Below are 26,248 nucleotides of genomic sequence, written 5' to 3'. Positions count from 1 at the left end.
TTAGGGTTAGCTCTATGGTTAGAGATAGGGTTAGCTCTATAGTTAGGGGTAGGGTTAGCTCTATGGTTAGGGGTAGGGTTAGCTTTATGGTTAGGAATAGAGTTAGCTTTATGGTTAGGGGTAGGGTTAGTTCTATGGTTAGAGGTAAGGTTAACTCTATGGTTAGGGGTAGGGTTAGCTTTATGGTTAGGGGCAGGGTTAGACATGTGCGTTTCGGACGAATTACGTTTTCGGACGGATTTTGGCATCTGAATTTCCGAATTGGCACCATAACTAAAATCCCAAAAAATTCAAAAAATGAATAAATCCGTTTCGGATTCATTATTCATATTTGGAATTTTTCATTGTTCTAATCTAAACCGCAGTTCCCCAACATCGCAGACACTAACTAAATCACTAACTAAAGCTATTAACCCCTAAAACGCTATTCCCCGACATCGCCGACACTAACTAAATAATTAAATAAAGCTATTAACCCCTAAGCCGCCATTCCCCGACATCGCCGACACTAACTAAATCACTAACTAAACCTAATAACCCCTAAAACTCAGTTCCCCAACATCGCCGACACTAACTAAACCTATTAACCCCTAAACCGCAGTTCCCCAACATCGCCAACGTAAACTAAATCTATTAACCCCTAAACCGCAGTTCCCCGACATCGCTGATACTAACTAAACCTATTAACCCCTAAACCGCTGTTCCCAAACATCGCCAACACTAGCTAAACCTATTAACTCCTAAACTACAGTTCCCCGACATCACCAACACTAACTGAAACACTAAATAAACCTATTAACCCCTAAACCGCCATTCCCAAACATTGTCAACATTAACTAAACCTATTAACCAATAAACCACCGGCCCCCACATCGCAACAACCTAAATTAACCTATTAACCCCTAAACCTAACACCCCCTAACTTTAACATATTTAAAATAGACCTAAATTAAAGTTACAATTTTTTAACTAACTACCTATTTTAAAATAAATACAAACTTACTTGTGAAATAAAAATAAAACCCTAGCTAGCTACAATATAACTATTTACTAACTACCTAGTTAAAATAAATACAAACCCTATCTGTGAAATAAAAATAAAAGCTAAGCTTACACTAATAAAGCCTAAACAAACAAACACCCCAAAATAAAAAACCCTAATCTATAATAAACTACCAAGGGCCATTAAAAGGGCCTTTTGTAGGGCATTGCCCTAAAGTTACCAGCTCTTTTGCAAACAAAAACAAACAAACACCCCCTAACATTACAAACCCCCACCCCGTTAAACCCACAAAATAAAAATAAAAACGAACTAAAAAAACGAATCTACCCATTGCTCTGAAAAGGGCATTTGTATGGACATTGCCCTTAAAAGGGCATTCAGCTCTTTTACTGCCCTTAAAAGGACATTCAGCTCTTTTTCGGCCATTAAAATAAAAAAAGCCCTAATCTAAAAAAAAAAAAAAAAAAAACACCCCTAAAAAAAAAAAAGAATACCTAACACTAACCCCAAAATCAGTACTCACAGTTTCTGAAGTCTGGCGAAAGATCTTCATCCCAGCGGCGAAGCATCTTCATCCAGGCGGCTCCATCCGTATCCATCATTTGAATCAGCCAATAGGAATGAGAGCTGCTTAAATCCTTTTGGCTGTTCAAATCAGCCAATAGGATTTAAGAAGCTCTAATTCCTATTGGCTGATTTTATTTTTTCAGCCAATAGGAATGCAACAAAACCCCAGTATAAAAGGGGTACCTTGCATTGAATCCTTAGTGTGCAGCGGACGATCACATGAAGAGGACCTCCACGTCGGACCGATGGACCTCCGCCCATCGACCGCTCTGCCTCCGCCAGGGATGAAGAAGATACCAGTTTTGCGATGGAGGAAGATGGAGCCGTCTGGATAAAGATGCTTCGCTGCTGGGATGAAGATCATTCGCCGGACTTCAGCAACTGTGAGTACCAACTTTGGGGTTAGTGTTAGTTTTTTTTGCTTTTTTTTAGGGTGTTTTTATTTTTTAGATTAGGGCTTTTTTTTATTTTAATGGGCAGTAAAAGAGCTGAATGTCATTTTAAGGGCAATGCCCATACAAAGCACTTTTCAGGGCAATAGGTAGATTATGTTTTTTTTAGTTATTTTTTTTATTTTGGGGGGGTGGGGGTTTGTAATGTTAGGGGGTGTTTGTTGTATTTTTTTTTTTAGCAAAATAGCTGTTAACTTTATGGCAATGCCCTACAAAAGCCCTTTTAAGGTGTTTTTTTTTTTAAACGGTATTAGAATAAGAATAATTTTTATTATTTTGGATAATTTTGTTTGTTATTTTTTGTAATGGGATTTTTTTTTTATTTTTGGGGTGTTTTTTTTTTTTTAGATGAGGCATTTTTTATTTTTATTGGGCCGAAAAAGAGCTGAATGCCCTTTTAAGGTCAATGCCAATACAAATGCCCTTTTCAGAGCAATGGGTAGATTAGGTTTATTTTTATTTTGTGGGTTTGGGGGGGGTGGGGGTTTGTAATGTTAGGAGGTGTTTGTTGTATTTTTTTTTAAACAGGGTATTAGAATAGGAATAATTTTAATTTTTTTGGATAATTTCGTTTGTTATTTTTTGTAATGGTAGTTTTTTTTTGTTGTAATTTTAGTGTTTATTATTTTTTGTAATTGTAGTTTTAATTTTTTAGTAATCTTAGGTTGTTTTTTTTTTAGTAATGTTAGGTTTTATTAGTGTAAGCTTAGGTTTTATTTTTATTTCATAGGTAATTTTGTATTTATTTTTAAAAAGGAAGTTAGTTAAAAATTGTAACTTTAATTTAGGTCTATTTTAATTATGCTAAAGTTAGAGGGTGTTAGGTTTAGGGGTTAATATAGTTTAATTTTGGTTGTTGCGATGTGGGGGCCGGCAGTTTAGGGGTTAATAGGTTAAATTAGTGTTGGCCTTGTTGGTGTATGGCAGTTAAGGGATTAATAGGTTTAGTTAGTGTCGGCAATGTCGGGGAACTGCAGTTTAGGCGTTAATAGATTTGGTTAGTGTTGGCGACGTTTGGGAACAGTGGTTTAGGGGTTAATAAGTTTAGTTAGTGTCAGCGATGTCGGGGAACTGTGGCTTAAGGGTTAATAGGTTTAGTTAGTGTCAGCGATGTTGGGGAACTGCGGTTTAGGGGTTAATAGCTTTATTTAGGGATTTAGTTAGTGTCAGCGATGTTGGGGAACTGCGGTTTAGGGGTTAATAGGTTTAGTTAGTGTCAGCGATGTTGGGGAACTGCAGTTTAGGGGGTTAATAGCTTTATTTAGGGATTTAGTTAGTGTCAGCGATGTTGGGGAACTGCGGTTTAGGGGTTAATAGGTTTAGTTAATGTCGACTATGTGGGAGGACTGCGGTTTAGGGGTTAATAGCTTTATTTAGTGTCGGCAATATGGGTATTGGCGGCGGTGGTTTTAGATAATTTTGTTTCGGCAATCGCCGGCATATTATTTATGTTTAGTTAAATCGTTTTTTCGGATCCTTTCATTTTTTCTGATCCATTCTTTATTCATATGCATTATTCTATTCTAAACTTCAGAATAGAATAATGCATATGAATAAAGAATGGATCTGAAAGAAACAAATGGATCCGAAAAAATGATTTAACTTAACATAACTAATTTTCCAAAACAATTTTTTTTTTTAAACTTAACTAAACTAATTTGCCGAAACAAAATTATTTATTTAATTAATGAAAACGAAACTATTTTTTTTGCGTTGCACATGTCTAGTTAGCTTTATGGTCAGCGGTAGGGTTAGCTTAATGGTTAGGCGTAGGATTAGCTTTATGGTTAGGGGCAGGGTTAGCTCTATGGTTAGTCCTAGGTTTAGCTTTATCTTTAGTCCTAGGGTTATCTTTATAGTTAGTCCTAGGTTTAGCTTTATCTTTAGTCCTAGGGTTATCTTTATAGTTAGTCCTAGGTTTAGCTTTATAGTTAGTCCTAGGGTTATCTTTATAGTTAGTCCTAGGGTTAGCTTTATGTTTAGTCCTAGGGTTAGCTTTATAGTTAGTCCTAGGGTTAGCTTTATGTTTAGTCCTAGGGTTAGCTTTATAGTTAGTCCTAGGGTTATCTTTATAGTTAGTCCTAGGTTTAGCTTTATAGTTAGTCCTCGGGTTATCTTTATAGTTAGTCCTAGGGTTAGCTTTATGTTTAGTCCTAGGGTTAGCTTTATAGTTAGTCCTAGGGTTAGCTTTATGTTTAGTCCTAGGGTTAGCTTTATAGTTAGTCCTAGGGTTACCTTTATGGTTAGTCCTAGGGTTAGCTTTATAGTTAGTCCTAGGGTTAGCTTTATAGTTAGTCCTAGGGTTAGCTTTATAGTTAGTCCTAGGGTTAGCTTTATAGTTAGTCCTAGGGTTAGCATTATGGTTAGTCCTAGGGTTAACTTTATAGTTAGTCCTAGAGTTAGCTGTATAGTTAGTCCTAGGGTTAGGTTTATGGTCAGTCCTAGGGTTATCTTTAAAGTTAGTCCTAGGGTTAGCTTTATAGTTAGTTCTAGGGTTTGCTTTATAGTTACTCATAGGGTTAGCATTATAGTTACTCCTAGGGTTAGGTTTATGGTTAGTCCTAGGGTTGGGTTTATGGTTAGTCCTAGGGTTTGCTATATAGTTTGTCCTAGGGTTAGATTTATGGTTAGTCCTAGGGTTAGCTTTATAGTTAGTCCTGGGGTTAGCTTTATGGTTAGTCCTAGGGTTAGCTTTATAGTTAGTCCTAGGGTTAGGTTTATGGTTAGTCATAAGGTTAGCTTTATAGTTAGTCCTAGGGTTAGCTCTATGGTTAGTCCGATGGTTAGCTTTATAGTTAGTCCTAGGGTTAGCTTTATAGTTAGTCCTAGGGTTAGCTTTATAGTTAGTCCTAGGGTAAGCTCTATGGTTAGTCCGATGGTTAGCTTTATAGTTAGTCCTAGGGTTAGCTCTATGGTTAGTCCGATGGTTAGCTTTATAGTTAGTCCTAGGGTTAGCTTTATAGTTAGTCATATGGTTAACTTTATAGTTAGTCCTAGGGTTATCGTTATGGTTAGTCCTAGGGTTAGCTTTATAATTAGTCCTATGGTTATCTTTATGGTTAGTCCTAGGGTTAGCTTTATAGTTAGTCCTAGGGTTAGTTGTATAGTTAGTCCTAGGGTTTGCTTTATAGTTAGTCCTAGGGTTAGCATTATGGTTAGTCCTTGTTTTTTTATAGTTAGTCCTTGTGTTAACTTTATAGTTAGTTCTGGGGTTATCTTTATAGTTAGTTCTAGGGTTAGCTTTATAGTTAGTCCTAGGGTTAGCTTTATAGTTAGTCCTAGGGTAAGTTTTATAGTTAGTCCTAGGGTTAGCTTTATAGTTAGGAGGGCTATACTACATTGCTAAGCAATATTTTGGAGCCTTCTTTGGCTTTCAGTGTTTTAATTATGTGCTAATGCTTATAAAAAGGGGGCTTGAATGTTGAGAAGTTCTATTTTTAACATAAATATTTAAAATCTGTTGACCCTGCAAGTGGAAATACATTTCAATATGGACACTCATTAGAAAAGGTTAGATACCACTTTTACAAGGTGTCACTATTTTTAAAGAGAATTTTGTACATTTTAAAAACAAGTCAAAGACTTTAAGGAACATTCTAATCCAAAAGTGACCTGCACTAATTTGTTATAGAATGTCATTTTTTAATTACTGACCTTAGATAACTATGGTGTTGATCACAATCTTTCATCTGCTCATTATTGGCTGCAGATGTTTTCAGTTTTAATTTGATCACAATCACCCACGTTTATTGTTTCACATCAGCGCTTTATTTTATTATTGATTCTGTGAAAGTCCTGTGCAAATAGCACAGCTGATTGGATCAGTGTAAGTTTGCGCTCTGGACCAGCTGTGCTCTGCGGCACCCAAGTGGTACTTTAACTATTTGTTTAACAACTGGGGGGGAGGGGGTTCAGCACATTGCTTTGCTGCGGCACAGTGATACAATGACATACTCTAACGAATTAGACCATCCTGTCACTAGAATGGATAAGAATCAGTTGGACAGGTGTGAGACTCACCAGGTGATCCCATATTCCCTGCTCCTTTCACACTCAGTGGAAGATCCTCCTTTGTCTCCAGCGTCTTGAGACGTCGACTTTCTACAATAGAGACTTGTTGAGTGAAGTCAAAGAAAAGAACATGTTGTGAATAGGAGACAAACCCCAAATAGTACCCACGCACAACCTCACACTCACACAGCACTTGCTGATGATCTTAAGGGGATACGGAATGCTTAAGGCACCTTCTGGTAATCTTAAAGGGATACAGAATTCTTAAGAGACCTTCTGGTGAGCTTAAAGGGATATGGAATGCTTAAGAGACATTACAGTTAAAATAACTAAGAAAGCTGCACCCTTAGTAAATTCATGTTTGTTACAACCAGAGAAACATTTTAAAGCAATGGGGAGTATCATTTTGTAACCCAGGTTTACTTCTCTGCTAGGGTTAATTAGGGATAGTTATACAGGGGTCACTAGAGTGTGCAAACCAATGAATGTGTGGAATATAGCAGTGCTAAATATGGTGGCAACTTCCACTTTTAGCAGGAATAGGAAAGTCAATAACATTTTACAATACAAACAAGTTACAAAATAAAATAAATAATAATACAGCACAATCAATTTTGCAGGGGGCACTGTGTTATCTATAAACACACATACATACATGCAAACAAACAAACACATGCACACACATACACAGACACATACACACACACATACATACACAGACACATGCACACACACACACATGTATATAGACACATACATGCATACACACATAAACACACATGCACATTCATGTACACATACACACACATCTATACCTATATATATAAGATGATTATACATAGATATAGATATATACAGATATATATAGGAATATCTATTTAAAAAGACTTAGAACATATTCCCCTATGTGCAGAACATTAGACTGTGAAATGTTTCCAGTAAATACAAAGTTAAACATTTTATTAAATATGAATATTGCATAAATATTATTTTACATGTTTTCATCTACTTAACTGCAAAGGGTTCTAATGCACACACACACACATATATATATATATATATATATATATATATATATATATATATATATATGTAACCTTATGTATTTATGTGTTTAAATGTGCTTATATGTTCATAAATACATATATACACATATAAGTACATAAATACATATATACACATAAAAATACATATATACACATATAAGTACATAAATACATATATACACATACAAATACATAAATACATATATACACATATAAGTACATATATACACATATAAGTACATAAATACATATATACACATAAAAATACATAAATATATATGTATACACATATAAGTACATAAATACATATATACACATATAAGTACATAAATACATATATACACATATAAGTACATAAAAACATATATACACATATAAGTACATAAAAACGTATGTACACATATAAGTACATAAATACATATATACACATAAAAATACATATATACACATATAAGTACATAAATACATATATACACATACAAATACATAAATACATATATACACATATAAGTACATAAATACCTATATACACATATAAGTACATAAATACATATATACACATATAAGTACATAAATACATATGTACACATATAAGTACATAAATACATATGTACACATATAAGTACATATATACATATATACACATATAAGTACATAAATACATATATACATATATACAGAAATACATATTTAGACATGTATCTGTATGTATCTTTATGTTTGAGCGCTTTGAAGGCTTTTTTTTTCTAACACCTGAGACCTCATGTCTTTGAGCCCTTACACCTTTTTTGTGTAATATTATTTTAATAATTTTTATCAGACAGTGTTATTATGATTGTAACTGTACTTCTAAATGTAGTTTTGATGTGTTTTGTAACACTTTTTTGTTTTGTGTAACAGAACCAGAGCTCTGAGGTCGCAGTAATCATTCTAGCGTAAATCGCGATTGCGCTCATTCGCTTGCATTAACTTTCAACTTGTAATATGAGTGCTCCTTCCGACGATCACAAACACCCTTATCACTCACGTGTAACAGTTAGTGCGCCATTTTTTAATCTGTCCCAAAATGTTTTGTGGTTTAAACATTTACTTTATGATAGAAAATGTAGTTTACAACTGTGTGTCTCTAATTTAGCAATTAGTTCTGTGTTTTGCTCCTTTTTAAAGAAAAAAAAAACCCCTTGTCTAACACTAAACAGCACCTTATTGTATGTTGGTCTCCCGTACTTAACAACTGCATTTCTCTATACATTCTGCCTCTTTTAATAATCTGCAATGGCCAAATGCAAAGCGCTGAGCTAAAGACAGAGTGGGAATTGTACTAAGATCCAAAAGAATTGTCCTTTCTTTGTTCAGCACTGGAGCTGGAAGCGATGACGGTCACATCAGAAAGCGAGTGACAGATCCCATCCAGCACCCGGGGACAGAAGTGCGCCGAAGGCCTTTCAAAGGGAAGAGGAGAACATTAAACAAGCCGCACATCCTCATTTTGATTTTCGGCTTTTTTTTTCAGCATTCTGCATCAGTGGTTCTTAAACAATTCAGTGTTGAAATTTGTAATGAGTAATAAGTTTACACAAAAGACCAAAGTATTCCCCCTATTTTGTGTCGTACATTTAACAAAGCACGTATTAAACACGATAAAAGTGCTGTGAGAGAGTTTGCCTGAAACAAATTGTTATCTGGAGACTGGAAGGACTAGCGTTAACCCCGCTAATGCCAGAGAAAGTAAATGCAGTCTGGATTTTGTAGGTGCTCCAGTTTTACACAAGCTTTTGTTTTATTAGCTGAAAACAGAATATAGATCATTTATCTATCTATCTATCTATTATCTATCTATTTATTTAACTTTTTATTTATCTATCTATCTTTCTATAATATATCTATTATCTATCTATCTTCTATCCATGTATTATCTATCATATCTATCCATTATCTATCTATTTATTTATATATATATATTTATCTATCTATTATCTATCTTTCTATAATATATCTATTATCTATCTAAGCTTCTATCTATGTATTATCTATCTATCTAGCTTTTATCTATCTATTATCTATCTTCTATCTATCTATCTAGCATCTATCTATTATCTATCTATTTATCTGAGCAGACAGCATTTACTGAACAATTAACTAATATTCAATATAAGAGATTGAACAAAAAGGATACTATAAAAGCACTCATTGAGACTCTTAAGTGAAAAATATGCGGTGGGGAAAAAAAGTCACACAAATTAAAATATAAATCTTTATTAGAACGTGATTAAAAACTGGGTGTGATTAAAATTTAAATGCTAGCAGATAATGAGTCCAGTTAAATAACTTGTGTGATACAGGTAGGTACTGGTGGCCTGATAGACACATCCAATATTAACTCAGAACAACAGAGTCTATATCACATATAATGTTTAGATTAGTACTCATGTGATTGCGCTTAAGGGGTGTCCAGTTATATCACCTGTACATCTTTAGTCTATCGTTCATTACGAGTAAAATGAACGTGTTTATAATAAACATTTATACATCATTGCTCATGCAAATATCAACTGCAGTTGCCAGTGATAGTTCTTATTGTATCAATATATTATGGTATACGTATTATATTTTAATAGTTGTACTACAGTGTCACCAGTATAAAACTGGATATTATCTGTATATCAAATAGCGCCACTAATAGAAAATATTGCACTTATAAAAGATTAATGATATAGTTCTGTTTAAATGATAGCTTAACAGAGCCTATATGTAACAATATCATAGATTGTAATAGCTATTTGCTACAAATGTTGCTGAAAGTGTTAATATGATACATTGTATTCCTGCTGCTGAAGTGCTACAAGATTCTGTCAATTAAGAGACAAAATTCTCATAGAATTTAAGTATTTATCACTTTATAATTAGCAGTATGTTGAATTGCATGGTTATATAACAACATAAAAACATAATTTATGTAAGAGCTTACCTGATAAATTCATTTCTTTCATATTAGCAAGAGTCCATGAGCTAGTGACGTATGGGATATACATTCCTACCAGGAGGGGCAAAGTTTCCCAAACCTTAAAATGCCTATAAATACACCCCTCACCACACCCACAATTCAGTTTAACGAATAGCCAAGAAGTGGGGTGATAAAAAAGTGCGAAAGCATATAAAATAAGGAATTGGAATAATTGTGCTTTATACAAAAACCATAACCACCACAAAAAAGGGTGGGCCTCATGGACTCTTGCTAATATGAAATAAATGAATTTATCAGGTAAGTTCTTACATAAATTATGTTTTCTTTCATGTAATTAGCAAGAGTCCATGAGCTAGTGACGTATGGGATAATGACTACCCAAGATGTGGATCTTTCCACACAAGAGTCACTAGAGAGGGAGGGATAAAATAAAGACAGCCAATTCCTGCTGAAAATAATCCACACCCAAAATAAAGTTTAATAAAAAACATAAGCAGAAGATTCAGACTGAAACTGCTGCCTGAAATACTTTTCTACCAAAAACTGCTTCAGAAGAAGAAAATACATCAAAATGGTAGAATTTAGTAAAAATATGTAAAGAAGACCAAGTTGCAACTTTGCAAATGTGATCAACCGAAGCTTCATTCCTAAACGCCCAGGAAGTAGAAACTGACCTGGTAGAATGAGCTGTAATCCTCTGAGGCGGAGTTTTACCCGACTCAACATAGGCAAGATTAATTAAAGATTTCAACCAAGATGCCAAAGAAATGGCAGAAGCTTTCTGGCCTTCTCTAGAACCGGAAAAGATAACAAATAGACTAGAAGTCTTTCGGAAAGACTTAGTAGCTTCAACATAATATTTCAAAGCTCTAACAACATCCAAAGAATGCAATGATTTCTCCTTAGAATTCTTAGGATTAGGACATAATGAAGGAACCACAATTTCTCTACTAATGTTGTTGGAATTCACAACTTTAGGTAAAAATTCAAAAGAAGTTCGCTACACCGCCTCATCCTGATGAAAAATCAGAAAAGGAGACTCACAAGAAAGAGCAGATAATTCAGAAACTCTTCTGGCAGAAGAGATTGCCAAAAGGAACAAAACTTTCCAAGAAAGTAATTTAATGACCAATGAATGCATAGGTTCAAAGGGAGGAGCTTGAAGAGCTCCCAGAACCAAATTCAAACTCCAAGGAGGAGAAATTGACTTAATGACAGGTTTTATACGAACCAAAGCTTGTACAAAACAATAAATATCAGGAAGAATAGCAATCTTTCTGTGAAAAAGAACAGAAAGAGCAGAGATTTGTCCTTTCAAGGAACTTGCAGACAAACCCTTATCTAAACCATCCTGAAGAAACTGTAAAATTCTCGGTATTCTAAAAGAATGCCAAGAAAAAAGATGAGAAAGACAGCAAAAAATATAAGTCTTCCAGACTCTATAATATATCTCTCTAGATACAGATTTACGAGCCTGTAACATAGTATTAATCACAGAGTCAGAGAAACCTCTTTGACCAAGAATCAAGCGTTCAATCGCCATACCTTTAAATTGAAAGATTTCAGATCCTGATGGAAAAAAAGGACCTTGTGACAGAAGGTCTGGTCTAACGGAAGAGTCCACGGCTGGCAAGAGGCCATCCGGACAAGATCCGCATACCAAACCTGTAAGGCCATGCAGGAGCTACCAGCAGAACAAACGAGCATTCCTTCAGAATCTTGGAGATTACTCTTGGAAGAAGAACTAGAGGCGGAAAGATATAGACAGGATGATACTTCCAAGGAAGTGATAATGCATCCACTGCCTCCGCCTAAGGATCCCGGGATCTGGACAGATATCTGGGAAGTTTCTTGTTTAGATGAGACGCCATCAGATCTATTTCTGGAAGTTCCCACATTTGAACAACCTGAAGAAATACCTCTGGGTGAAGAAACCATTCGCCCGGATGCAACGTTTGGTGACTGAGATAATCCGCTTCCCAATTGTCTACACCTGGGATATGAACCGCAGAGATTAGACAGGAGCTGGAGTCCGCCCAAACCAAAAAAATTCGAGATACTTCTTTCATAGCCAGAGGACTGTGAGTCGCTCCTTGATGATGTATGCCACAGTTGTGACATTGTCTGTCTGAAAACAAATGAACTATTCTCTCTACAGAAGAGGCCAAAACTGAAGAGCTCTGAAAACTGCACGGAGTTCCAAAATATTTATCGGTAATCTCACCTCCTGAGATTCCCAAACTCATTGTGCCGACAGAGATCCCCACACAGCTCCCCAACCTGTGAGACTTGTATCTGTTGAAATTACAGTCCAGGTCGGAAGCACAAAAGAAGCCCCCTGAATTAAACGATGGTGATCTGTCCACCACATTAGAGAGTGTCGAACAATCGGTTTTAAAGATATAAATTGAAATATCTTTGTGTAATCCTTGCACCATTGATTCAGCATACAGAGCTGAAGAGGTCGCATGTGAAAAACAAGCAAAGGGGATTGCGTCCAATGCAGCAGTCATAAGACCTAGAATTTCCATGCATAAGGTTACCGAAGGGAATGATTGTAACTGAAGGTTTCGACAAGCTGAAAACAATTTAGACGTCTCTTGTCTGTTAAAGACAGAGTCATGGACACTGAATCTATCTGGAAACCCAGAAAGGTTACCCTTGACTGAGGAATCAATGAACTTTTTGGTAAATAGATCCTCCAACCATGATCTTGAAGAAACAACACAAGTCGAATTGCATGAGATTCTTCGAATGAGAAGACTGAGCAAATACCAAGATAACCGTCCAAATAAGGAAATACCAAAACCCTGTTCTCTGAATACAGAAAGAAGGGCACCGAGAATCTTTGAAAAAAATTCTTGGAACTGAGGCTAGGCCAAACAGTAGAGCCACAAAACTGGTAATGCTTGTCTAAAAAGAGAATCTCAAACACTAAAAGTGATCTGAATGAATCGGAATATGCAGATACACATCCTGCAAAACTATAGTAGACATAAAATGCCCTTGCTAAACAAAAGGCAGAATAGTCCTACAGTAACCATCTTGAATGTTGGTATACATAACGATTCAATATTGATAGATCCGGAACTGGTCTGAAGGAATTGACCTTCTTTGGTACAATGAAGAGATAAAATAAAACCCTAGCCCCTGTTCCAGAACTGGAACTGGCAAAATTACTCCAGCCAACTCTAGATCTGAAACACATTTCAGAAATGCTGAGCCTTGCTGTGTTAACTGGGACACGGGAAGAAAAAAATCTCTTAGCAGGAGGCCTTAACTGAAGCCAATTCTGTACCTTTCTGAAACAATGTTCTGAAACCAGAGATTGAGAACGGAATTGATCCAAACTCCTTGGAATAAAACGTAATCTGCCCCATACCAGCTGAACTGGAAAAAAGGGCCGCACCTTCATGGGTACTTAGGAGCTGACTATAGGTTTCTATAAGGCTTGGATATATTCCAAACTGGAAATAGTTTCCAAACTGAAACCGCTCCTGAGGATGAAGGATCAGGCTTTTGTTCCTTATTATGAGAAAAAGAACGAAAAAATGATTATTACCCTGGAAAGAAAGGGAAAAACAAAGTTAACTTAGAAGACATATCAGCATTCCAAGTTAAATCCATAAAGCTTTTCTAGCTAAAATAGCTAGAGACATATACCTGACATCAACTCAAATGATATCAAAAGATGGTATCACCAATAAAATTATTAGCATGTTATAGAATAAAAATAATGCTATAAAATTATGATCTGATACTTGTTGCGCTAAAACTTTTAACCAAAAAGATGAAGCTGCAGCAACATCCGGTAAAAATATAGCAGGTCTAAGAAGATTACCTAAACATAAGTAAACTTTTCTTAGAAAGGATTCAATTTTCTTATCTAAAGGATCCTTAAATTTAGTACTATCTGCCGTAAAAATAGTAGTAAATTTTAGCAGGAATAGAGACAGCCCCAACCTTAGGGATTTTGTCCCAAAAAACTCTAATCTGTCAGATGGCACAGAATATAATTGCTTAAACGTTTAGAAGGAGTAAAAGAATTTCCCAAATTATTCCATTCCCTGGAAATTACTTCAGAAAAAGCATCAGGGAGATTAAACACTTCTGGAATAAATACAGGAGATTTAAAAAACCCTATTTAAACGTTTAGATTTAGTATCAAGAGGACCAAAATCCTCTATATCTAAAGCAATTAATACGTCTTTAAATAAAGAACGAATAAATTCCATCTTGAACAAAATAAAAAGATTTAACAGCATCAACCTCTGAGACAGAAACCTCTGAACCAGAAGAACCATTATCAGTATCAGAATGATGATGTTCATTTAAAAATTCATCTGAAAAAAGAGAAGTTTTTAAAAGACTTTATGTAAACTAGAAGGAGAAATAACAGACATAGCCTTCTAAATGGATTTAAAAAATAAAATCTCTTATGTTTAACAGGAACACTCTGAAAATTAAATGTTGACGAAACAGCAACAGGTAATATAACAGTACTAAAGGAAATTTTATCTGCATTAAAAAGTTTGTCATGACATGCAATACAAACAACAGCTGGAGAAACAGGTACCAAAAATTTATAGCAGATACACTTAGCTTGGTAGCTCCAGCCCCGGGCAGTGATTTTCCTCAAGTAACTTCTGACTCAGTTGCAACGTGGAACATCTTGCAATATGTAATAGAAAAAACAACATATAAAGCAAATTGATCAAAATCCTTAAATGACAGTTTCAGGAATGGGAAAAAAATGCCAGTGAACAAGCTTCTAGCAACCAGAAGCAATAAATAATGAGACTTAAATAATGTGGAGACAAAAGCGACGCCCATATTTTTTTAGCGCCAAACAAGACGCCCACATTATTTGGCGCCGAAATGCTTTTGGCGCCAAAATGACGCCACATCCGGAACGCCGACATTTTTGGCGCAAAATAACGTCAAAAAAATGACGCAACTTTCGGCGACACGTATGACGCCGGAAACGGAAAAGAATTTTTGCGCCAAAAAAATCCGCACCAAGAATGACGCAATAAAATGAAGCATTTTCAGCCCCCGCGAGCCTAACAGCCCACAGGGAAAAAAGAGTCAAATTTTTGAAGGTAAGAAAAAATGATTAATTCAAATGCATTATCCCAAATATGAAACTGACTGTCTGAAAAATAAGGAAAGTTGAACATTCTGAGTCAAGGCAAATAAATGTTTGAATACATATATTTAGAACTTTATAAACAAAGTGCCCAACCATAGCTTTAGAGTGTCACAGAAAATAAGATTTACTTACCCCAGGACACTCATCTACATGTTTGTAGAAAGCCAAACCAGTACTGAAACGAGAATCAGCAGAGGTAATGGTATATATAAGAGTATATTGTCGATCTGAAAAGGGAGGTAAGAGATGAATCTCTACGACCGATAACAGAGAACCTATGAAATAGACCCCGTAGAAGGAGATCACTGCATTCAAAATAGGCAATACTCTCCTCACATCCCTCTGACATTCACTGCACGCTGAGAGGAAAACCGGGCTCCAACTTGCTGCGGAGCGCATATCAACGTAGAATCTAGCACAAACTTACTTCACCACCTCCATCGGAGGCAAAGTTTGTAAAACTGAATTGTGGGTGTGGTGAGGGGTGTATTTATAGGCATTTTAAGGTTTGGGAAACTTTGCCCCTCCTGGTAGGAATGTATATCCCATACGTCACTAGCTCATGGACTCTTGCTAATTACATGAAAGAAAAATAATTGGTCATTTAAGGCTCAGTGTCTGCTATTAGTTTGGGGTTTAAAGATGTTCAGGCAGTATTTAAACTAGGATATCGTACCAGTGTTTATATTAGCTGCAAATATATAGACAAGAGCTGCGGAGTGTAATCAAAAGATTCCACATGTGATACAAGCGCAATCCATTGTGTTGCGCTGTTAATCTATTGTATCCTTAAAGTGTAAGCGGATATACTGCCTTACGTTATGCTCAAAGTAATATTTAGAATTAATCAAGAGTTAGCTTAATATATTGCATAACTTACAGCATCAAAACACAGTCAACTTTTTATATCAGGATATACTACCCAAGCCCCAGCACCAAATCTACCCACAATTTACTGCTAACAAGTTTGATTAAAATATATTAAGAGAGCTCCCATCAGCTCGCTCTCCCTAACATGTTTCGCTGGGTTTCCGCAGCTCTTGTCTATATATTTGCAGCTAATATAAACACTGGTACGATATCCTAGTTTAAATACTGCCTGAACATCTTTAAACCCCAAACTAATAGCATACACTGAGCCTTAAATGACCAAATATTTTTATGTTGTTATATAACCATGCAATTCAACATACTGCTAATTATAAAGTGATAAATACACCAGGTGGCACTGAAACGGTTCAATTTACACCGTTTCAGAATAACATCCTTTTTTCCAGTCATGTGACTGCTATTGAAAAGCATTGAGAAGCAGTGCATTTATTAAAATAGCCAGTAGGTGGAGCTGTCCGCTTGTGTTGCAGCAAAGCCAAGCAAGTTGAAATTAATTAATTTAACCAGACCTGAGCTATTGAGCAGATTTCAAAGGAACAAGATCTTCCTGTCTATAAATCAGTCCAGATTGGAATGCATAGAAAGAACTATTTGCAGAAAAATGCAAGTAAAGTCTGTGTTGTGTGATTATTTTATTAGGTTTATAAAGCTGTTTAGCACATGTTTTTATTCATTTAACTTAGTTTCATTATATATTCTGTGTTGTGTGATTATTTTATTAGGTTTATAATGCTGTTTAGCATTTAAAGTCTTCATTTCAAAGCATTTAAAATAATGTATTAGGTGTTACTTATGACAATTTTGAGAGGGGCCTGGAACCTATCTCCCTCACTTGCCATTGACTTACATTATAAACTGGGTTTCAATTTACAACGGTTTCGATTTACAACCATTCCTTCTGGAACCTAACCCCGGCGTAAACTGAGGGCTATCTGTACTTAAATTCTATGAAAATTTTGTCTCTCAATTGACAGAATCTTATAGCACTTAAGCAGCAGCAATACAATGTATCATATTAACACTTTCAGCAACATTTGTAGCAAATAGCTAGTACAATCTATGATATTATTACATATAGGCTCAATTAAGCTATCATTTAAACAGAACTATATAATTAATCTTGTATAAGTGCAATATTTTCTATTAGTGGCGCTATTTGATATACAGATAATATTCAGTTTTATACTGGTGACACTGTAGTACAACTATTAAAATATAATACGTATACCATAATATATCGATACAATAAGAACTATCACTGGCAACTGCAGTTGATATTTGCATGAGCAATGATGCATAAATGTTTATTATAAACACATAAACACGTTCATTTTACTCGTAATGAACGATAGACTATAGATGTACAGGTGATATAACTGGACACCCCTTAAGCGCAATCACATGAGTACTAATCTAAACATTATATGTGATATAGACTCTGTTGTTCTGAGTTAATATTGGATGCGTCTATCAGGCCACCAGTACCTACCTGTATCACACAATTTATTTAACTGGACTCATTATCTGCTAGCATTTAAGTTTTAATCACACCCAGTTTTTAATCACGTTCTAATAAAGATTTATATTTTAATTTGTGTGACTTTTTTTCCCCACCGCATCTTTTTCACTTAAGAGTCTCAATGAGTGCTTTTATAGTATCCTTTTTGTTCAATCTCTTATATTGAATATTAGTTAATTGTATGTTTGATACTTAGCACATATACCACAAATCAAAAGCTACATTCTGAGGCCAATTTGACCCTTATTGTATGGTAAAGAGACCCTCATTATTAATAGTAAGTGGTGCCATCATACATTTCTCTTTTCTATAAGCACTTACTGAACAGACAGCACTCACTGCTGAGACAACACTCTGATCAGATAGATTTTAATGGACAGACAACACTCACTGCTCAGACAATACTCTCTACTCAGACAACACTCCGTGCTCAGATAACACTCACCGATCGGATAACACTCACTGCTCAAACAACACTCAATGCTCTGATAACACTCACTGCTCAGACAACACTCCCTGATCGGATAACACTCACTGCTCAGACAACACTCACTGACCGGGTAACACTCACTGTTCAGATAACACTCACTGATCGGATAACACTTACTGCTCAGATAAAACTCACTGCTCAAATAACACTCACTGATCAGATAACACTCACTGCTCAGACAACACTCAATGATCAGATAACACTCACTGCTCAGAAAACACTCCCTGATCAGATAACACTCACTGCTCAGACAACACTCACTGCTCAGATAACACTCACTGATCGGGTAACATTCACTGCCCAGATAACACTCACTGATCGGATAACACTTACTGCTCAGGTAAAACTCACTTCTCAGATAACACTCACTGATCGGAAGAAACTCACTGATTGGATAACACTCACTGATCGGATAACACTCACTGTTCAGATAACACTCACTGTTCGGATAACACTCACTGCTTAGATAACATTCACTGATCGGATAACACTCACTGATTGGATAACATTCACTGCTCAGATAACACTCACTCATCGGATAACACTCACTGCTCAGATAACACTCACTGATCGGACAGCACTCCCTGCTCAGACAACACTTACTTATCAGATAACACTCACTGCTCAGATAACACTCACTGATCGGACAGCACTCCCTGCTCAGACAACACTTACTTATCAGATAACACTCACTGCTCAGACAACACTTACTTATCAGATAACACTCAATGCTTAGATAACACTCACTAATCGAATAACACTCACTACTCAGATAACACTCAATGCTCAAATAACACTCATTGCTCAGATAACACTCACTAATCGGATAACACTCACTGCTCAGATAACACTCACTGCTCGGTTAACATTAACTGATCTGACAATACTCACTGATTGGACAACACTCACTGCTCAGTTAACTCTCACTGATCGGATAACACTCACTGCTCAGATAACACTCACTGATTGGATAACACTCACTGCTCAGATAACACTCACTGATTGGATAACACTCACTTCTCAGATAACACTCACTGATCAGACAACACTACTGATCGGGCAACACTCACTGCTCAGATAACACTCACTGATCGGGCAACACTCACTGCTCAGATAACACTCACGGATCAGATAACACTCAATGCTTAGATAACACTCAATGCTCAGATAACACTCACTGATCGGATAACAGTCACTGCTCAGATAACAGTCACTGATCGTACAACACTTACTGATCGGACAACACTCAGTGTTCAGATAACACTCACTGATCAGATAACACTCACTGCTAAGACAACACTTATTTATCAGATAACACTCACTGCTCGATAACACTCAATGCTCAGATGACACTCACTGCTCAGATAAGACTCACTGCTCAGACAACACTCACTTCTCAGGCAACAATTAATGATCAGATAATACTCACTGCTCAGACAGCACTCACTTCTCAGACAACACTCACTGCTCAGACAGCACTCACTATTTAGACAACACTCACTGCTCAGCAACACTATATTTTATAACAATGGGTTGCAGTACCCGCTGAGAATGAGTTAATTGCTCCCTAGTGTGTCTATACATAGAACACCTGAACCAAATCATCAGTTCAGCCACCAATACCTTTTGGTGATGATCCAAACAGTTTGTCATTAGTGAAACAATATGAGCAGCTTCACTAACCATACTGATGGTATTATAGGTTCCCAGCCTAGGAGTAACGTGATGCAGAGGGGACTGAGGACTCATTTACAGCAGGTGACCCTGACGGCAGCACAAGGTACCACAGAAACCTCATTACTGAGTGCTCTGTAATGTGCACCACATGTATTATAAATTCTATACAAGTTTATAGCTGGTGGCCACAATTGTGTAGGTGACATTAATAAAGGGACGTATAAGGGACAAGAATAAAATCTCTGCTCATTTATGAACAATATATAAAGTGAGGTCAAGGATGAGGCCTAAGGTAAAGCTTTGGGGAGGGACCATTGTGTAATACCACGTGTGTGAAGTCACCTACAGGCCGTGAAGGACAGATGTATACTCCAGTCATGGGCGGCGCCATAATGAAATCAGCTTTCACTACATTGCAGTGCTGAGTGTAACCTACAGTACATTCCATACTAAGAGGGAGGGGCTTTAAAAGTAAAACTGTCTGCTTTTCCTGAGATTTACCTAAGTATACTGCGCTTTTCAGTGTTCCCTGCTACATGCTCCTCAGTGATAGAGAAGTGCTGTGGCCTCCTACTGACCACAGCAAAGGACATTCCAAAAATAATGAAAATGTTAACAAAATGACAGTTTAAATGCCATTAAGATACTTTATATGAAGAATGTTTTGCAATGCAGCGCTTAATTACTGATGCTGTAAATGATAAGCTCTTCAGAGCAGGTCCCTCCTCATCTTGTATGAAAGAAATGCTGTAATAAATTAGAGAATTGTATTATTTCTTGTTAAAGGGATATTGTACTGTAACACTTTCTCCCCTTTAAAGGGATCTGGAACTCACATGTTTTCTGTCATGATTCAGATAGAGCAGCAATTTAGCCACCAATCAGAAAGCACTACCCAGGTGATGAACCATAAATGGGCCGGCTCCTAAGTTTATATTCCTGCTTTTCAAATAAAGATACCAAGAGAACGAAGAACAACTGATAATAGTGGTAAATTAGAAAGTTGCTTAAAATTACTGCTCTATCTGAATCATGAAAGAAAAAAATTGTGTTTCATATCCCTTTAACCTTTTAGCGGAAACACATTTTATACTACAGTGTCCCTTTAAAAACATAGCTAAAGTCAGATTCAGTGAAGCAGTGCATTACTGAGAGCTAGCTGAGCACATCTGGTGAGCCAATGACAAAATCAATAAAATTGTCTCTAGTGTATTCTGCTGACCATATCTCTATAATTATCTAACTAATTAAAAACAAATTATGCATAAAAAACAGGCTGTGCATACTGCATTTTCTGCATCAGTAGTATGAGTGGGACTGATTTCTACATATAACGTTAGAGATAGGCTGTGCAGGAGAAATAATGAAGGCTGAAAAACTTACTAGTTATAGAACAGCACATCCATTAACGCCTGTGCCATATATGTATGAATATGAAAGGGCTGTTTGTGGTGCAAAAAAAAAAGAGAGGATAAAGTCTGCAATTTAAATGAGGCCAATGAGACGTATAGCTGGGCGTGGGGGGAGGGGGGAGGAAAGAGAAACAATGACAAGTTCTTCTCTTCCGTTTTATCGAACGTTCTAATCCCTATGTTATTCTGATTCATTAAAGCACCAAAACGGCTCTCTATATCCTTAGTGAATCTGCTACAGTATATGGGATAATAATGCAAATGTCAAACTAGTGAATCTAGGCCAGTGGGGCTAAAGGTATATTAATAATTAATACAGAGCTTTAGGAAACAGCAAATTCTTATTCCCATCATGTTCACTGAAAATAATGATCCCAATCACCATATGCATCGGGTTTAAAATAACATTAAACCCAATTTTTCTTTCATGATTCAGCAATACAATTTAAAAAAAACATTCCTATTTACTTATATTATTTAATTTTCTTCATTCTTTAGATATCCTATGTTGAAGAAATATCAATGCACATGGGTGAGCCAATCACCCAAGGCATCTATGTGCAGCCACCATTCAGCAGCTTCTGAGCCTATCTAGATATGCTTTTCAGCGATTATCAAGAGAATGAAGCAAATTATATAATAGATGTAAATTAGAAACTTGTTTAAAATTGTTGCTCTTTCTAAATCATGAAAGAAAAAAAAAATGGGTTTCATGTCCCTTTAAGGGGACATAAAACCCAATGGTGAAACACACAGGAATAGATTCCAGTTTTTCACATGTATTAGCAAAAAATGCTTCTAGAGAAGTCCTGACCAGCGAGAGCTGTGCACGCAGCATATTTATACATGCCTTGTGCACACTCATTCACACACTGTGCCTGCTCAGGGAACTTATATGTCAGTGACAGTGATGAGTCACTTTGCATCATTGCTGATGAATACTCGCTCTCGCCTGAGCAGGAGCAGCATGTGCATATGTGCATATGTTGCGTGCAGAGCAGAAACTATAACTGAGACGGCAATAACTTTTTCTTGAAGAATTTCTGCTATCACGTGTGTTGGAAAATGTTTTGCTTCAAAATGTAAATATATTAATATGCATTTAAAGGGACATGACAGTCACAATTAAACCTTAACAATTTAAATAGAGCATGTGATTTTTAGAGACTTCAATTTACTTTTGTTATAACATTCACTTCATTCTCTTGGTACCCTTTGATGCAAATCATACCTAGGTAGGATTGGGAGCAGCAAGGCACTGCTGGGAGCTAGCGGTAATTGGTGGCTACACAGATATGCTGCTTGTCATTGGCTCATCTAATGCTCATATTAGTGCATTACTGCTCTGGGGTTGACTTTAACTGTTTAACCATAGTTATATGCAAGCAATAGTGCAATTGTAAAGTGCTCTCTGACGAGTTTTTGCACTTAGCTTCACACCCTGCTGATCTCTGCTTTATATTCAGCAAATCACAAGTTTTATGATAACCGGCGCTACTTTTGCTGGAATCCTTTGACGTATCCACTGCTCTGTGCAAAGTTGAATATAAATGGAACAGCAAGCGCCACTATATTAAAGCTGCGTGTAATGAAGACCATACTTGTGTACGCTGGGGGTATATAACCATTAATCTTTGTTTCACCTCTGCTTCACCTTTAAGCTACAAAAGATGATATACGGCGAATGCTGCGTTATCTCTTGTACACCTGCGGCTCAGCAGGGCCATATTTCCTGAAGAACATACGCTCAGACCTCTGTATAGTACAGCTCATCTATCAGCTACTCTGTTATGGCTTCATATACGCAGCATTCCGCTTTACCTGATGGAAAATAAAACTCGCTCCCCAGTGAAAAAAGAGCCAACAGTCATCAAACGTTAGTTTTGACTTAAAGTTGCATAAACTAGAAAGTATATCATGTTTTGTATTAAGGAGCCATAAAAGTGAAATAGTAACTTGAGTCTATACAGTTTAAGTATACAATTTTACCTTATTTTACCATCTACTGTATATGCAGCTTAAAGGGACATGAAACTCATTTTTCTTTCTTTCATGATTTAGAAAGAGGATGCCATTTTAAACAACTTTCTAATTTACTTCTATTATCTAATTTGCTTCATTCTCTTGATATCATTTTCTATCTAGATAGGTTCAGTAGCTGCTGATTGGTTGGTGCACATAGATGCCTCGTGTGATTGACTCACCCACATGCATTGCTATTTCTTCAACAAAGGACATCTAAAGAATTGAGCAAATTAGAGAACAGAAGTAAATTGGAATGTTGTTTAAAATTGTATTCTCTATCTGAATCATGAAGACAATTTTTAGGTTTAGTGTCCCTTTAAGGTTTTATTTAAACTCTGAGATTGTCACTATATGCGCCTCAGAAGTATACAGAGCTGCTGATTGGTTTCCTCTGTGCATGAGGCAATGAAAAGGCACCAATCAGGGAGAATTAGATCCATGTTTTCACATTACTATTTGTAATAAGCTTTCAATAAATATTCTACAGTATACTCATTCTATAATGGATTCACATCTTATAATTTATCTACACAAATCCCCATAGACTATAAAAGAACAAGGGACGCTAAAGTCAAAATTAAACTTTCATGAGCTTAGAGGATGCAATTTTATACAGTTTTCAATTTACTCCCATTATCAAATTGTTCTCAGTCTCTTTATAATGCACACTTTATGAGGCACCAGCTTCTACTGAGCATGTGCAAGAGCTCACAGTATTTACTTATGTGTGTCTGTGATTGGCTGATGGTTGTCACATGATACACTTATATGCACACTTTATGAGGCACCAGCTTCTACTGAGCATGGGCAAGAGCTCACAGTGTTAACTTATGTGTGTCTGTGATTGGCTGATGGTTGTCACATGATACAGTTATATAAACACTTTACGAGGCACCAGCTCCTACTGAGCATGTGCAAGAGCTCACAGTGTATACTTATGTGTGTCTGTGATTGGCTGATGGTTGTCACATGATACAGTTATATGCACACTTTATAAGGCACCAGCTTCTACTGAGCATGTGCAAGAGCTCACAGTGTATACTTATGTGTGTCTGTGATTGGCTGATGCCTGTCACATGATACAGTTATATGCACACTTTATGAGGCACCAGCCTCTATTGAGCATGTGCAAGAGCTCACAGTGTATACTTATGTGCGTCTGTGATTGGCTGATGTCTGTCACATGATACAGTTATATGCACACTGTTTGATGCACCAGTTACTACTGAGCATGTGCAAGAGCTCACAGTGTATACTTTTGTGTGTCTGTGATTGGCTGATTGCTGTCACATGATACAGTTAAATGCACACTGTCTGAGGCACCAGTTACTACTGAGCATGTGCAAGATGTTACAGTGTATACTGATGGCTTTTACATGATACAGTTATATGCACACTTTATGAGGTACCAGCTACTACTGAGCATGTGCAAGAGCTCACAGTGTATACTTATGTGTCTGTGATTGGCTGATGGCTGTCACATGATAGTTATATGCACACTTTATGAGGTACCAGCTCCTACTGAGCATGTGCAAGAGTTTACAGTGTTTACTTAAGTGTGTCTGTGATTGGCTGATGGCTGTCACATGATACAGGTATATGCACACTTTATGAGGCACCAGCTCCTACTGAGCATGTGCAAGAGCTCACAGTGTATAGTTATGTGCTTTTGTGATTGGCTAATGGCTGTCACATGATACAGTTATATGCACACTGTCTGAGGCACCAGTTACTACTGAGCATGTGCAATATCTCACAGTGTATACTGTTGGCTGTCACATGATACAGTTATATGCACACTTAATGAGGCACCAGATCCTAGTGAGCATGTGCAAGAGCTCAAAGTTTATACTTATGTGTGTCTGTGATTGGCTGATGGCTGTCACATGATACAGTTATATGCAGACTTTATGAGACACCAGTTCCTACTGAGCATGTACAAGAGCTCACAGTGTATACTTATGTGTGTCTGTGATTGGCTGATGGCTGTCACATGAAACAGTTATATGCACACTTTATGAGGCACCAGCTTCTACTGAGCATGTGCAAAAGCTCACAGTGTATACTTATGTGTATCTGTGATTGGCTGATGTCTGTCACATGATACAGTTATATGCACACAGTCTGATGCACCAGTTACTACTGAGCATGTGCAAGATCTCACAGTGTATACTGATGGCTGTCACATGATACATTTATATGCACACTTTATGAGGTACCAGATCCTACTGAGCATGTGCAAGAGCTCACAGTGTATACTTATGTGTGTCTGTGATTGGCTGATGGCTGTCACATGATACAGTTATATGCAGACTTTATGAGGCACCAGTTCCTACTGAGCATGGGCAAGAGCTCATAGTGTATACTTATGTGTGTTTGTGATTGGCTGATGGCTGTCACATGATACAGTTATATGCACACTTTATGAGGCAATAGTTCCTACTGAGCATGTGCAAGATCTCATAGTGTATATGTGTCTGTGATTGGCTGATGGCTGTCACATGATACAGTTATATGCACACTGTATGAGGCACCAGCTCCTACTGAGCATGTGCAAGAGCTCACAGTGTATACTTATGTGTGTCTGTGATTGGCTGATGGCTGTCACATGATACAGTTATATGCCCACTTTATAAGGCACCAGCTTCTACTGAGCATGTGCAAGAGCTCACAGTGTATACTTATGTGTGTCTGTGATTGGCTGATGGTTCTCACATGAAGGGAAATTGAAGGAATCTGTAAAATTTCTCAGAAAAAAAAATCTACTGATAATATAAAAATCAGAGTAAGTGCTACAGTGTTGTCCTTTTATGTGCATTAGAGGGTTATGCAATTCTATTGTATTTAATGGTACTTTAAACACCTTTTGCTTTTGTGTAACATTTTTATTTGTGCCACACTCTCTACAGAGGCCAAAAAGCAAATTATATAACATTCAAATGGTGCAAATCAAATAGTTGTTTTGTGCACTTTGCAGCATTTTGAAAACATAGGTACAGATTTTGCTTTTTGGCCTCTCTAGGGAGTGTGATACAAAG

General features: G+C 36.6%; 1 protein-coding gene across 1 annotated transcript in view; it reads right to left on the bottom strand.

Annotated features, from left to right (window-relative positions):
* Window positions 1-26,248, bottom strand: part of LOC128635844 (fibroleukin-like) — a 93,776-nt gene that overhangs the window by 12,427 nt on the left and 55,101 nt on the right. The window contains exon 2 of the mRNA XM_053688957.1: window positions 6,043-6,123. Within this exon, the coding sequence (XP_053544932.1) occupies window positions 6,043-6,123 (81 nt within the window). The remainder of the gene's footprint in view (window positions 1-6,042; window positions 6,124-26,248) is intronic.

This window comes from Bombina bombina, chromosome 7, assembly GCF_027579735.1.
Source record: "Bombina bombina isolate aBomBom1 chromosome 7, aBomBom1.pri, whole genome shotgun sequence".
Taxonomy (NCBI): Eukaryota; Metazoa; Chordata; class Amphibia; order Anura; family Bombinatoridae; genus Bombina; species Bombina bombina.
The sequence above is the reverse complement of the archived record's forward strand: the minus strand, read 5'-3'. Positions and strand labels throughout refer to the sequence as shown.